The 12641-nt window shown below is 36.4% G+C and overlaps 1 protein-coding gene across 1 annotated transcript; it reads right to left on the reverse strand.

Moving 5' to 3' along the window:
* Positions 1-44: 44 nt before the first annotated feature.
* On the reverse strand, positions 45-2224 carry LOC119078663 (integrin beta-PS-like). The gene is made up of 5 exons (XM_037186312.1): positions 2072-2224; positions 1021-2008; positions 727-949; positions 491-651; positions 45-440 (listed from the first exon to the last, which is right to left on the reverse strand). Exons 1-5 carry the CDS (start codon positions 2133-2135, stop codon positions 62-64), a joined length of 1815 nt encoding a protein of 604 aa, XP_037042207.1. The 5' UTR covers positions 2136-2224; the 3' UTR covers positions 45-61.
* Between the last annotated feature and the right edge of the window lie 10417 nt (positions 2225-12641).

Consider the following 12641-nt stretch of genomic DNA (forward strand, 5'->3'; position numbering starts at 1 on the left):
AACTCACTGCCAATAGAAGCTCAACAAAACAATGACTTCTCATGAACAATTTCCAACAATTTTATTTAGCATCGTCACACAAAAAACTCAATTGTACTTCATGGGATACAGGCAAACCGACAGGCCTAAAATCGATCGGTTCAGTATCATCGGCATCGACCGGACACTCAGGCAAATCGATTTCGACAGTAAAGCTCACTTCACCTTCTGGCGGCATATTCTCACAAATAGCAGTCTCCTCTTCGTCGGAGCCCATACAACTGGAGAAATATTTGAAGTGAACGGTGTCGGTCAGCACATTCGTTTCGATTTCGAATCTCGAGTCAATACGAGCAAATTCATTTTTTATCAGCTCCACAATATTTGATGAGTCAAGGGCTAACTCGGCAACGTATGCAGATTTGAAGTGCGAAGCTACACCTTCCCACCACCATGCGTATCTGAATATTCGTATTAGATTGATCAATTTTATCAAGTGGAATGGATTTACCTGGCTGTTGCAAAAATGACTGTAGTTGTAACCGGTGTCTTAGAATAAGCTGAGGCAATTTGTGCGACCGATGGGAAATTCATTGTTAATACTTCAGTGTAGTAACCGTCAGCGTCCAGGTAACAACCGTCCACGTACGGTTTAGTAATGTTGAATTGAAGCTGATGGCAAAGATTCGATGTTAAGTTTGTCAATCAATTATAATCGACTGATTAATTGACTAATCAAAGACTTACAGCCCATTCCTCCTCATGAAAAATATCATCCGTAGCTACTAAGACAACGCGTCTAGTATTGTCCCTCCAACCAATTTGTCCATAACATTCCACGACTTGAGTTAAAGCGTCACCACAAGATTCTGGTCCATCGCCACCGCCCCCGCTAATGTCTACATCTTCGATTTGCTGCAAGAAATTACCGATTTGGGACGTTAAGCGCATATCGTTGCGGAAACTGTAACTGTAATTTGTGATAGAAAGAGTCAAATAGTGTTGCCATGCACTCCTATACTTTTTGTCTCATTTGCATACTCATCGGGGTTTGAAGGAAACACCGGTTTGTCCTTGAACGTTCCGAAGCCAATATGAAAATCGTTGGTCAAATTGTTAAGCGTTTCCAGGAAGCTCGAACTGAGCGTAACAAGATTATCTTTGTCATCGGTCATCGAACCGGTGGTATCCATCAGAAAGTAAAAGTCTAACGGATGCTTCTCCAAGGTGAATGTAACCGAAATATTTCTTTTTTGACCCGGAGTTAAGATAACGCACGTCGTATTCGGCTCGACCGATTTATCATAGTGGGACTGATCGAATGATCGACATCCCTCTTCAGATAATTTGTCGTACGTATTACACCGAGGTATACCTTCAGCAACATCATCGCAGCAAAGCGTACAATTATTCGGTGAACTAAGACAAGTGTCTATATTGTTGTACTTATGGCATGCGAAGATCTTGCAGTCGACATTTTGGGGCCAGTCGCACACTTGAAGCTCTGGATTGAAAACCATTGAATTTCCGTCAGGAAGAAGTGGACAATCGATTAAAGTTGGTACACCGTTCGGATTGCATAGGTAGAAGGAACCACAATCCGCTGGATTTGGTAAGCGAATGTCTTCAAGGTCGCAGATCACAGGTGGACCTGGCGGTAGAGTAACGCACGTTGTATTCGGTTCGACAGTCTTGTCATACTGGTACTGATCGAATGATCGACATCCATCGTTAAGCAAATTGTCGTACGTATTACACTGAGGTACATCGTCACCCATGTGATCACAGCAAAATGAACAATTGTTTGGTGAAGTAAGACAAGCGTCTATATTGTTGTATTTATGACATGCGAAGGTATGACAATCGACGTTGAACGAGTAGTCACACCGTTGTGTTATTGCATTGAAAGCAAGACCAGATGGACAATCTTCTGGAATTGGTTCAGCGTTCGGTGCACATCGGTAGTAAGAACCACAGTCTTCAGGATTGGGTATGTTACTGGCTTCAAGGGGACATACCAAGTCAGTGGCTAAACAATGAAATTACTTTAATTCGAAAAAGTTACTAATTAACATAACTAAAAGAATCCAACCGGAAATTAGGTTTCCCGCATCGTAGATTAAAATGCAAGTGATAAGCCGAACAAGTAAATTCATGACAAGACGGTCCGATAATCTATGATTGTCATTCGGAGAGGCTGATCAATTTTATGTTTAATATGTAAGTTTCACTCCGAGCAAAACTGTGTTTTTACACTGCAGATTGAATTAACAAGACATATCGTTTTATATTAACTAGAAAGGCTGAGTGGCCGACAAGAACTTATCTTCAGATCAGCTTTTACTGTTAGATACTAATTCCGTCATAAATAATGATTATAAGAAAATAATTGTCGAACTTTGGCAAAATTCGACGAATTTTCCATCCTAATCACTTCAGATAACCATCTTAGAAGAACGTGCCTACAAATCTAGCATACACATATATGGAGATAACCCAAACACTAAACCAATTTAGATCATCATCTTAGCGTGATCATTAAACAATTAAAGTGTGAGCAGAATCTCGGATAAGATAAGCACAAAGTCAATAAAAGTTAGTAGTAGTTTGATATTCACAATAATAGCTCAAGCTCTGTGTTGGATAATTATTAAAACTTAGCCTATGAAGAAATGATGCATTGTAAGCCGTGTTGTACAGAGTTGCACCGTGCAGAAAAAAGTCGGATTAAACGTTTAATCTGGAATATTTAAAATCTTTCTGGTTAAAATGGCTAAAATTGATGGTCGCAACGAGAAGTGAAGTTAAATATAAACCGCAACAACGGTTCGAAAATAAATCTTGCTATAAGAACCCAACAACTCAGTGGTAAAGTGATGGACTGGAGATCCGGAGGCCGAGGTGAACGAGTTCAAATCCAGATCAAAGTAAGTAAAAAAAAAAATAATTTCAACTAAATAAAATAAATTTAATATTCCAGAATGAATAAAACAATTAAATCTGACTCAAGTTTCAAATAAATGTTGGAAAAAAATGTAATTTCAAAATTTAAATAAAAATAAATTTTTGCGAAGATTCAATCTATTCTATCGAGCGATTATTTTCGAGAGATTAAATGGAATTAATCTTTTGAAAAATTAGATTCACATATGTCCAAAAAAAATTTGGTCCTTGGCCCGTCATAGGGAAATGGCAGGACAGTTTCCCGAAAATGTATGGAAAATTTTATCACAAAAGTTCACCGAAACAATTCAAAGAAACTCACCTCCTATGCTTTCCATTGTACTTGTGCATAATCTCTTTAGGTCGCCAAGGCATATTTGAACACAAAACACTTTTTACTCTATGCAAAAACAAAAAGTTTTTTTTGTTTTGTCGCGACAAAAACACAGAAAATATTTCGACACAACTGTGACACTCTGTTATAAGTACTAGAATGAATGTTTGCTGTGTTCACTTCGGCGGTAAAATATTTTCTTTCAAAAAAGTGTCGGACATTTAAAAAAAAAATCAAATAGTTGACAAAATGTATATATTCACAGCATTTTTAAAAGCTTTACAAGAGCTCAGCGGACATTTTGGTAATTTTGGCTAGAGGTAATCTACAATAGTTGCGACCCTATAGCTGTGGCAGCTATTGTAGATTACCTGGAGCCAAAATTACCAGCTACAGGTGAGATCACTAACTCATATTTCATATTATTCATAACAATTATATGAAATCCTTAGCAATACGCAAAAAGTGACGTGAGTGGCAACAATAAGTGATATTACTGGAAACGAAAAGTTAAGGAAAAGGTGTGAGAAAAAGTTGTTGTTCATTATTCAAAAGTGATGAATCGACGAAAAGTTATCTGATCTGATTCTACACATAGACTATTTTTATCTATCAACATTTTTATGGTTCGTTTATTTCAATATCACAAGGAATCATTGAAAGACTATTTTTAAAACATATGTCGAACATTCTTAAAATTCGACGACATTTTCGTCATAATCATTACAGATTATCACCTCAAAAAATGTGAGTATCTAAACATATGAAATATACTCGAATATATGCTAAATATTGGATAAGATAAAGAACACTCAGCGACTCATCTGATATACATATACATATAAATGAGTAGCAATCCTGCTTCATCACACAATAATCTATTTCTCTAAATTTCGAATCAGGAAAACCTGGGTTTATACGCCCATCTAAAATTATGGTTTCCATTTTTTAATTTTTATTTTGACGAGATGGGACGTTATAGCTTGTACTGTGCTCTGCGTGATTAGGCAATGTAAATGCATATTCCATATGAGCAAAGCGCTTGCTATGTCTCGACAATACTCATATAGTGATGATAAAGGCGCTTGTATCGCCTGTAGTCATCTCCAGGATGGTGAAGGAATACCTAAACCTCTTGGGTCTGAGCAAACGGATCAATTTGATCGGGGTAAAAGAGCAGTGGAAGACTGTGTTAAGCTTAAACACGCGAAACGCTGGGAAGCGTACGACGGATCTTTCACAAACGTAAACGGGATAATGTTGTCTTATTATATAATATAACTATTGGAGTAATAGTATACTATAGGTTGCATTGGTTATTCGATGCTGTGAAAGTAATTCATTAGATGAGGTAACAATTTCGCGAGTATTACAAAGTTGTTTCCGAAGTAAAGAAGTACGAATTAGCATCCAATGTATTCTGGTTTACGTGCCCATGTGAAAATTGATTTCGACACAGGAAAGAAACAAAAATGAAGCGAAAAAGGCCATATGTGATGGATCATTTTAGCAGGGGACCAATTGCTATGTAATGGTCTCGCATGGGAGTTGCAGGTAGTAATAGTATTTTACAAGACTAGGGATAAAAAGATGAAAAGTAGAGTTTTCGTGTGAATTTTGTTGGTCCGAGGCGTAGCGCCGAGGTTAATAAACACACGAAAACGAGATATTTCATCTTTTTATCCCGAGCTATGTTGGATTTTACATGCTAAGGGCATTGCGTCGAAAGTAGTGCTTGAAACATGAAAAGTCCGACTCATTTCGACTCATTTAGTATAAAGATTATTTTTTTTAAATTTCTTGAATGTACTTAGACCGAGGGGTAACTTTATTAACTTTCATTTCGAAGTCAAAAAGACCCATAATTTTTTTTATGTCAACATCATATTTCAAAGCATCTTGGTCGTAGCCGTAGAAAATAAAAATCATAAGCAAACACAAACTTACCTAAATTGAGGCACAATACGAACACATTTTTGATATACCGAGATTAATGAAGATTTACCGAGAACAAACACAAAAAACTAAAATAGCCATTCAAAACCAAAACAGATCTGGGATATGTGCAACATGTCCCAATCCTGGTATCCACTTCACAAGAAACTCTCTTTTTCGGCGACGTGATTTGCTGTTGATTTAATAAATTCTTTCAGATGACGGTTCTCATCCAAATTAAAACCGTCCTTAAATAATAAATAATCTACCAACGCACATTCGGAGACAAAAGAATGTACTTTTGATGATGAGATGCTCCCTTCTGTCCATCTTTTATGAGTCCCGGCGATAAATTATGCATTACGTTTGCTGTGTCCTTTTTTTTTGTAAATGAAAACAATGGCCAATTTGTAGAGCATAACATTTAAGGTTTTTTTATTTCGCTTCACGGTGCAAATTTTTTTTAAAACATATTATGTTGTCCCATTAATGTTAATTTGTTCCGTTTATATTACGCGAATTATTATTATATTACATGGAGCAAATTGTTTTCTTAAGCTTTTGCCAAGAAAAAGTATTTAGAAAGTTGGAAAAAAAGTTTTAAACTACAACCAACATTGGGAACTTTACAATAGAGACACAGATGAGATTTGATTGATTTTCATTGACCTGCTTCTATTCTAAATTTTATCCTCACCTCAACTCTTTAAGAAATCGATTCTGTGACTGCACAGTTTCTCAACACTTAAAAGAGTGCTTTTTATTCAGCTACCACTCAGTGGTAACCACTGACAGTTTTAAGAATTGCTACATACCAACTGCTCTATCATCTCTCATTGACACCAGCGTCAAAAATAAATCTACTTACTTACTTAGGCGGACACTACAACCTACTATTGGTTTTGGCCTCTTCCAGCAATCTTCTCCAATCGGACCTGTTCCGCGCCAACGTTCTCCAGTCGCTCACTCTTAGTACTTTCAGATCAGACTCAATTGCATCGTTCCATCTCGCTCTCGGTCTTCCTGGTCTGCGGCTTCCATCGGGATTTGTATTTAGCAGTTTCAGTGGTACACGTTCCTCGTTCATTCTTTGTACATGACCGAGCCATCTTAATCGATTGATTTTGATGAATTTGACTTGTAAAGCTGATACAGCTCATGGTTGTATCTTCTTCTCCAGTTGCCGTTCACATTGACACCTCCAAAAATTGATCGAAGAATTCTCCTTTCCAAAACCAAAAGTGTCTGTTCGTCACTTTGTGTCATGCACCAAGCTTCCGATCCATATGCTACAACTGGTCAAATCAGCGATCTGTACAATTCGCACCTAAGGTTGCGGTTACCCTTCTACGTATTTCCTCTCCGATGCTATTATCACTATTGACCAGCGACCCAAGGTAAATAAAGCTGTCGACAGTCTCGAAGTTTTTTCCATTCACCTCCAGAGTATGGTCCGTTGGTCTGCCATCAGACAATGAAGTTGTCATGTACTTGGTTTTTCTCTCACTGACCTTGAGGCCGAACTCAGCACCCCTATCTTCAATTTTCGTGAAATTCTCAATGTTCCGTCCAATTAAGTCTAGGTCATCAGCATATCCTCACAACTGACTCAACTTTCTGAAGATTGTACCGCTGGTTTCCACGTCACTCTCTCTTATCACCTTCTCAAGAACAATGTTGAACAATAGAGCTGCCAGTCCATCGCCTTGCCTAAGTCCTTCCAAGGCTTCAAAAGTATCAGATAGATTGTTCCGAATTCTGACCTTGGCTCTCACATGTGACAGAGTAATTCTAGCCAAATGAATAAGTTTTTTGGGGTAACCAAGTTCCACCATCGCATTCCATATTTTCCTCCGAAAAACCGGCTGTTCTGGTCGGTTACCGTGGAAATACAATCTTCCACGGAATTTGTTCCAAATCTTACTCATTAAGATAACCTTTAACGCCGCTGGATAGGTCTTGTCGTTTTAACCTGTCACAGACGGCAAGCATATTAACAGTTTTAATATCTGATCTATTACTTCATTTGATCGAAGATTTTCAAAGATTGATTTCAGAAATCTTTTACTTCATTTGTTTTGAACTCGATTTTTGCTATGTAAGACCTCATTTGGCAGAGTTTGTCGTTTATTATTGCTGTCGTTGTCGATAACAGATGACGGCCGTCTGTAACAGGTTAAATGAAATTTTCGAGCTTACCGATGCAAAGTGGAATTTAATATTGCAAGTCCCATCCTGTCTAACGACCAACGCATTAAAAAAACGTTTACAAATGGAAATTAGAAATATCGAAACATAATCCTCGAATTTGTTACATCTTCTATTCAAAGCAATCTCATAATAACTGATACAAAATCTGTTACTTCCTTCGTCTAAACATAAATTTTGCTATCCGAGCTCGTCATTGTGTTTTATGTCGTCGTTGCCAATAGCAGATATCCAATAGGGTGGGTCGTATTTTCATTTTATTTTTATTTTAAAAGGGCTGGCCCCAGGCTGTACTCAGAATTGAACAAGGAATCCGAAACAGCAAAAAAAAAAATTTTTAAATTCATTTTTCCCTTGCCTCTAGTCTGATTTTTGATTTTTGGGGTAGTAGCATGAAATTGCACACAATGTTGACAGATATCTCGGGCAGTTGGGAACAGAAGACATTGCTGCAAACTGTAGTGAATAGCTGAGGAGTCCAGCTATGAAATACCATAAGAACGTTGTTGTTCTTCGCCTTCACTCGGGCAGGGTAACTCTGTCAGTGTTGCCAACTAAGACTTTTCAACCAAAAATTTCAACTTTATTTGCAAACAAAATCGGCAAATCACGACATAATCGACCTAAATAGGTATAAAACTATCAATTTCACCAGATTAGAACCTTTTTTGTTCATTTAACTTTTTCATTCTAACAAAAAATTGCCAACTTTGGGCTTCAAAAACAAAGCTCCTGCTAGTTTTTTCAACTTGTTTTCAAAAAACGTCTCTGCAATGGATTCTCTATGATATTACCTGTTCAGACATACCTCACACGATGTATTATGTCGTGATTTGCCGATTTTGTTTGCAAATAAAGTTGAAATTTTTGGTTGAAAAGTCTTAGTTGGGAACACTGACCCACCCTAATATCCAAGCCCGTTTGTATATTTTTCTTGTACTTTTAAGTACTACCTACGTATACAAACCATTATCATTTACGCAGTCATACGTCCGACTTTGGAATTTGGATCGTGTACCATATAAACTGCTTACTCACCATCCGGTTTCTACACTTCGTTACGTCGTTTTTTGATATCAATATCATGTTGCATACGTGCCTCGATTTTATCGGACAATTTCTCCGTACGAAGTAACGGATAATTTATGTCCCACATATAAATCTCCTAAATTATCATCGAAACAATATTCTTAATGAATTCCCAATAATAATGTACTTATTAACCACGCAAAAAAAAACCAAACTTAAATTGATTCGGTAAGTGTGTGCAGTGTATATAATACACACACGATGTATAGCTCTACGTTGATTGTAACATGTATGCCTCCACCATCTATCTATAAACATAATTAATTTATAAATGGATGTAATCCCGCTAATCGTAAAACATATTAACAAATTTTTACTGCACAACCATAAATATACCGAATAATGTTCCTCACACTCTCGATAATATCTATTTTTTATCGAAAATCCGTATGAAATTTAGCCACCAAAAAATGAATTATTATAAAACATTGAACAACGCATCGAACGTGTGTGTTCCTTCAAAACGAAATAGAAAAAAAGAAGAAGAAAAAATCGTTAACTTAATTCCAAGTATTAATAAATTCCACAGCTTAAATACTCCGCACGAAAATTACAATTAAGTAGCGATGTCATAAAAAATAAATAGAAATTAATTTTATTGCTAATCAGCGTGGAAAATATTACAACATGTCGGTTCGGTTCGGTGAGGGTGGTGTTCGGTGTAATTTTTTTCCTTCCTGTTCAGACCCATTTGATCTAATCAGTGCCACAAATATTTCGTCATGACATGCGGTTACAAGTCATCGGAAACCGATGTATCAGCAGACATGGGATAGTTGTATTAACTTCATCTGTAGTCTAATAGGAATTGGAATTTGGCAGAATACGGTGTTGGGACTTTATTGGACCCAGAGTCAAGTTTCGAGAAACAATTTGCTTGAAATTTCTCAAATTTTCTTCGAATTTTCATCGAATTTTCGTGAAAGAAAATTCGGACAAAACTAGAAAATTAGAGGAAATTAAGAAAATATTTTCTCAAAAATAAACTTTACTTAGATGCAATCAATGAATTCTGACAGATAAGAGACGATACACTGCAAGCATGAATGATGCCCAAAATAGAGTACTGAAACTAGACAGTGTTTCAAACAACTTTTGACACTGTGGAAAAGGCCAGATATTGCTAGTATTAAATGTTTGTGCTATTGCTTCCTAGAAAGAGTTAGCATCATACTTTCAAAAACGGCTAGTCATCTATTATCGACTTGTTTGTTAAAATAAGTGAAGTAAAAGATTTTGTGTCAGACACTGTGTGATACTTTGAACGAGACAAGGGCCAGATTTAATCGTCATATGAACATTTCCGTTCAGTACATTCTGTCGCCAACAAAATTCGTCAAAATCTTGAAAATTTTCGAAATTCTTTTAAAATGTTCAAATTTCTAAAATTAATAAATTTTCGAGAATTTTCTTGAAAAAAAAAATCATGAAAATAGACCGTGCTGGGTAGGTACACATAATATCCATCTGCAGGTTTCGTACAATACATCAGCATCCTCAACATCCTTCGGGTCTACCTATCCAACCGAGTTGTTTAAACATTTTATTGAATTTTAAAACATTTTATGTACAATGTCTCATTAACGCATTGTTTCGGAATAAGCCCATCCGCTTCGGTTTTTGGAATTCCACCAACAACAGCACATATTACTGGCAGTGTTTCACTAAGAAATGGTTTAACGATATTAGATAACGTTTAATATTCAGTTAAACTCTGCAAACATTATTTTGGTAATTACTTATGCGCTATTGGTGCGTTTGGATAATCCATTCCATACACATTCGCAGAGATTTGCTTGTTTTATAAATGCTTTGTTTGTGAGTCCTTGAACGTATTAAGAAGGTGTTGATGTTTTAGGTTGAAATTTTACATCTTACTACATGGCTCTACAGCAATGAATGTCATGGTGAGCACACGTGTTGTGTTGAATGGGAAAGGTAACACCGTGATATGCTAGAATTATACCAACGAAATACTTATATTTTATTCGTCATTCGGTCGGTTCGGTCGACGATGTATGACGGCTCTTCATGTTTCAAATGATGGCTATAAAATTTCCGACTGCTAAAGTGACAGTTAATTTAAAAATATTATCGCAGTTTGATGCTTCAGTGTGTATGACGTAATTGAAACTGATAAAATCACATTAAACAAAAGTTCAGTTTTAAAGCTCCGAAAAGTTAGGTAGGAAATCTATGCAGGGCATGCGTTACATCTGGGGTTAATTTATGCATTTATCAATTACTGATCTTCACACACATGGTTTGTTTGCGCCAGCTACGACAAAAATTAGCAATTAGCTCTGGCTAACATAAAGATGATAACAGATGGCGTCGCGTCGGCGGGGCTAATGCCATCTGTTATCAATTCTCAATGTGTTCTTGTTTCCGGTAGAATAAAGTAGTAATAAGGCAACCACTCTTATGGAGCTTTCAAATCCCAGCATTCGTTAAAGAAAGAGGGCTAGCATTTCCTAGCGTCTTGCATAGTAACATGAAGTACCAAGATGAATCCACATTGTGGATCTAATAGTAACTATAATGCAAGAACAATATTGCATTTGTCGATCCTCTAATTTAATTAATTTGCAAAAGCTCTTAAGCATCAATCAGCATAGTAGCGAATGTGACTGAACGATTTGAAATATCACTTCTGTTATGTTTGGCTTTATTTTAAATCTTCGAAACGATGCCATGCCATTATTTCCTCCGTTGTATTTTATCGTTGGTTATATGAAACCCATCAAGAGCACTTGATATGAGCAAAATTTCTTAAAAACACGAACAGTAATTCATTTCAGCAGCATTTTAGCCAGCAAAAATGTAGCGAAAACATTACTACCGATTGGGGAACATCCATAAAGTACTTTCACTTTCAGAACAGGTAGTTCGGTTCGATGAACAATTTGACTTATGGGTTGGGTATAAATGAACATACAAACCGCGGACATTCGGACATTCCTATGGGCATTCGGACATTTTTTGTATGAACAAGGGTCCCTTTAAACGCCCGAAGGGCTTTCAAGTAGCCAGTCCGGAACTGCTGGACATGATAGATCCTAAAAAAACGAGAAGAAAAGCGACCGTACCTCATGGATGTTTCCTTAGCACTATGCACTTTATGAAAAGACTCAAATAAATCCGGAAAAGCGTACTCATTTGTGGCAGGTTCAGTATTTTAAGCTCTTGTTAAATACCGTCATCTATTTCTATTGATACGATAAAAACTACGTTGCACGTTTAAATAAACAAAATGTTTCAAGTCTAGAGAACTCAATAAAAATTCATCAAATCTTCGGGCTTATGATATTGTGGCCCCTTTCTAAATATAGTTTACAAAATTCATGCAAAAATTAAGAATTCAACCGAAATTCAAATTTATTTTGAATGCAAATTAACTCTTCAGGTAGCATATTCATTATATAATCGAAAATGTTTTCTGTATTTTACAGCCAACATTCATTTACCACTCCGTATATATTTCGAAGACATTTTTACATTATCTATGGAAAGTCAAACTGAATGAATTAGACTTCCAGCCATACGAAGCCAAATTCTGGTGGTACCGTATTTTCAGCAGTACGTCATATGTCTTGTTTCCCACTTTAAAGACTGTAATCCTTTAAAATATTGATTAAATTAATCTCCTTTCGTTACAAAATGGTTCGATTGATTAACCTGTTACAGAAGGCAAGCATGTGACCAGTATTATTTTCGGGTCTATTACTTCCATCGATCAAAGTATTTTTAATCGGCTGATTTCAAATCTTGTACTTCAATTGTTTTTAACATGTATTTCACTATATAAAGGACCCATAGCCTGTCATTATTTTTGTCGTCGTTATCGATATCAGCCGTATGCGACAGGTTAAAAATTGCGTGGGTATTTTTTACAGGTCCAATTTGGACACGACTGGATGGGGACTGGATATACGGTCGCTTGAAACGATCCATTTTTTGGGCGTTTCTATACTACTCGCTCTAAAGACTTCAAAAGTTGTCTACACCGCACTTAAAGCGACTAGGTCAACAGTAGATAAAATAATCGTTAAATTCAATGTGATAAATAAGTCATCCCATGTTCATGTTCGCCTATTGTCTATTTTTAAAAGATTTAAAGAGACAAACATAATTTATGAATATCCCATTCCAC

The sequence above is a fragment of the Bradysia coprophila genome, unplaced genomic scaffold (assembly GCF_014529535.1).
Source record: "Bradysia coprophila strain Holo2 unplaced genomic scaffold, BU_Bcop_v1 contig_297, whole genome shotgun sequence".
Taxonomy (NCBI): domain Eukaryota; kingdom Metazoa; phylum Arthropoda; class Insecta; order Diptera; family Sciaridae; genus Bradysia; species Bradysia coprophila.

Excerpts from the sequence above, each read along its gene's own strand:
- LOC119078663 (XM_037186312.1), bottom strand. The coding sequence starts at position 2,135 with ATGAATTTACTTGTTCGGCTTATCACTTGCATTTTAATCTACGATGCG. Across the intron at positions 2,009-2,071 it reads TGCGGGAAACCTAATTTCCG|CCACTGACTTGGTATGTCCC; the intron begins GTTGGATTCTTT and ends TTCATTGTTTAG. Across the intron at positions 950-1,020 it reads TTTCCTTCAAACCCCGATGA|TTACAGTTTCCGCAACGATA; the intron begins GTATGCAAATGA and ends CACAAATTACAG.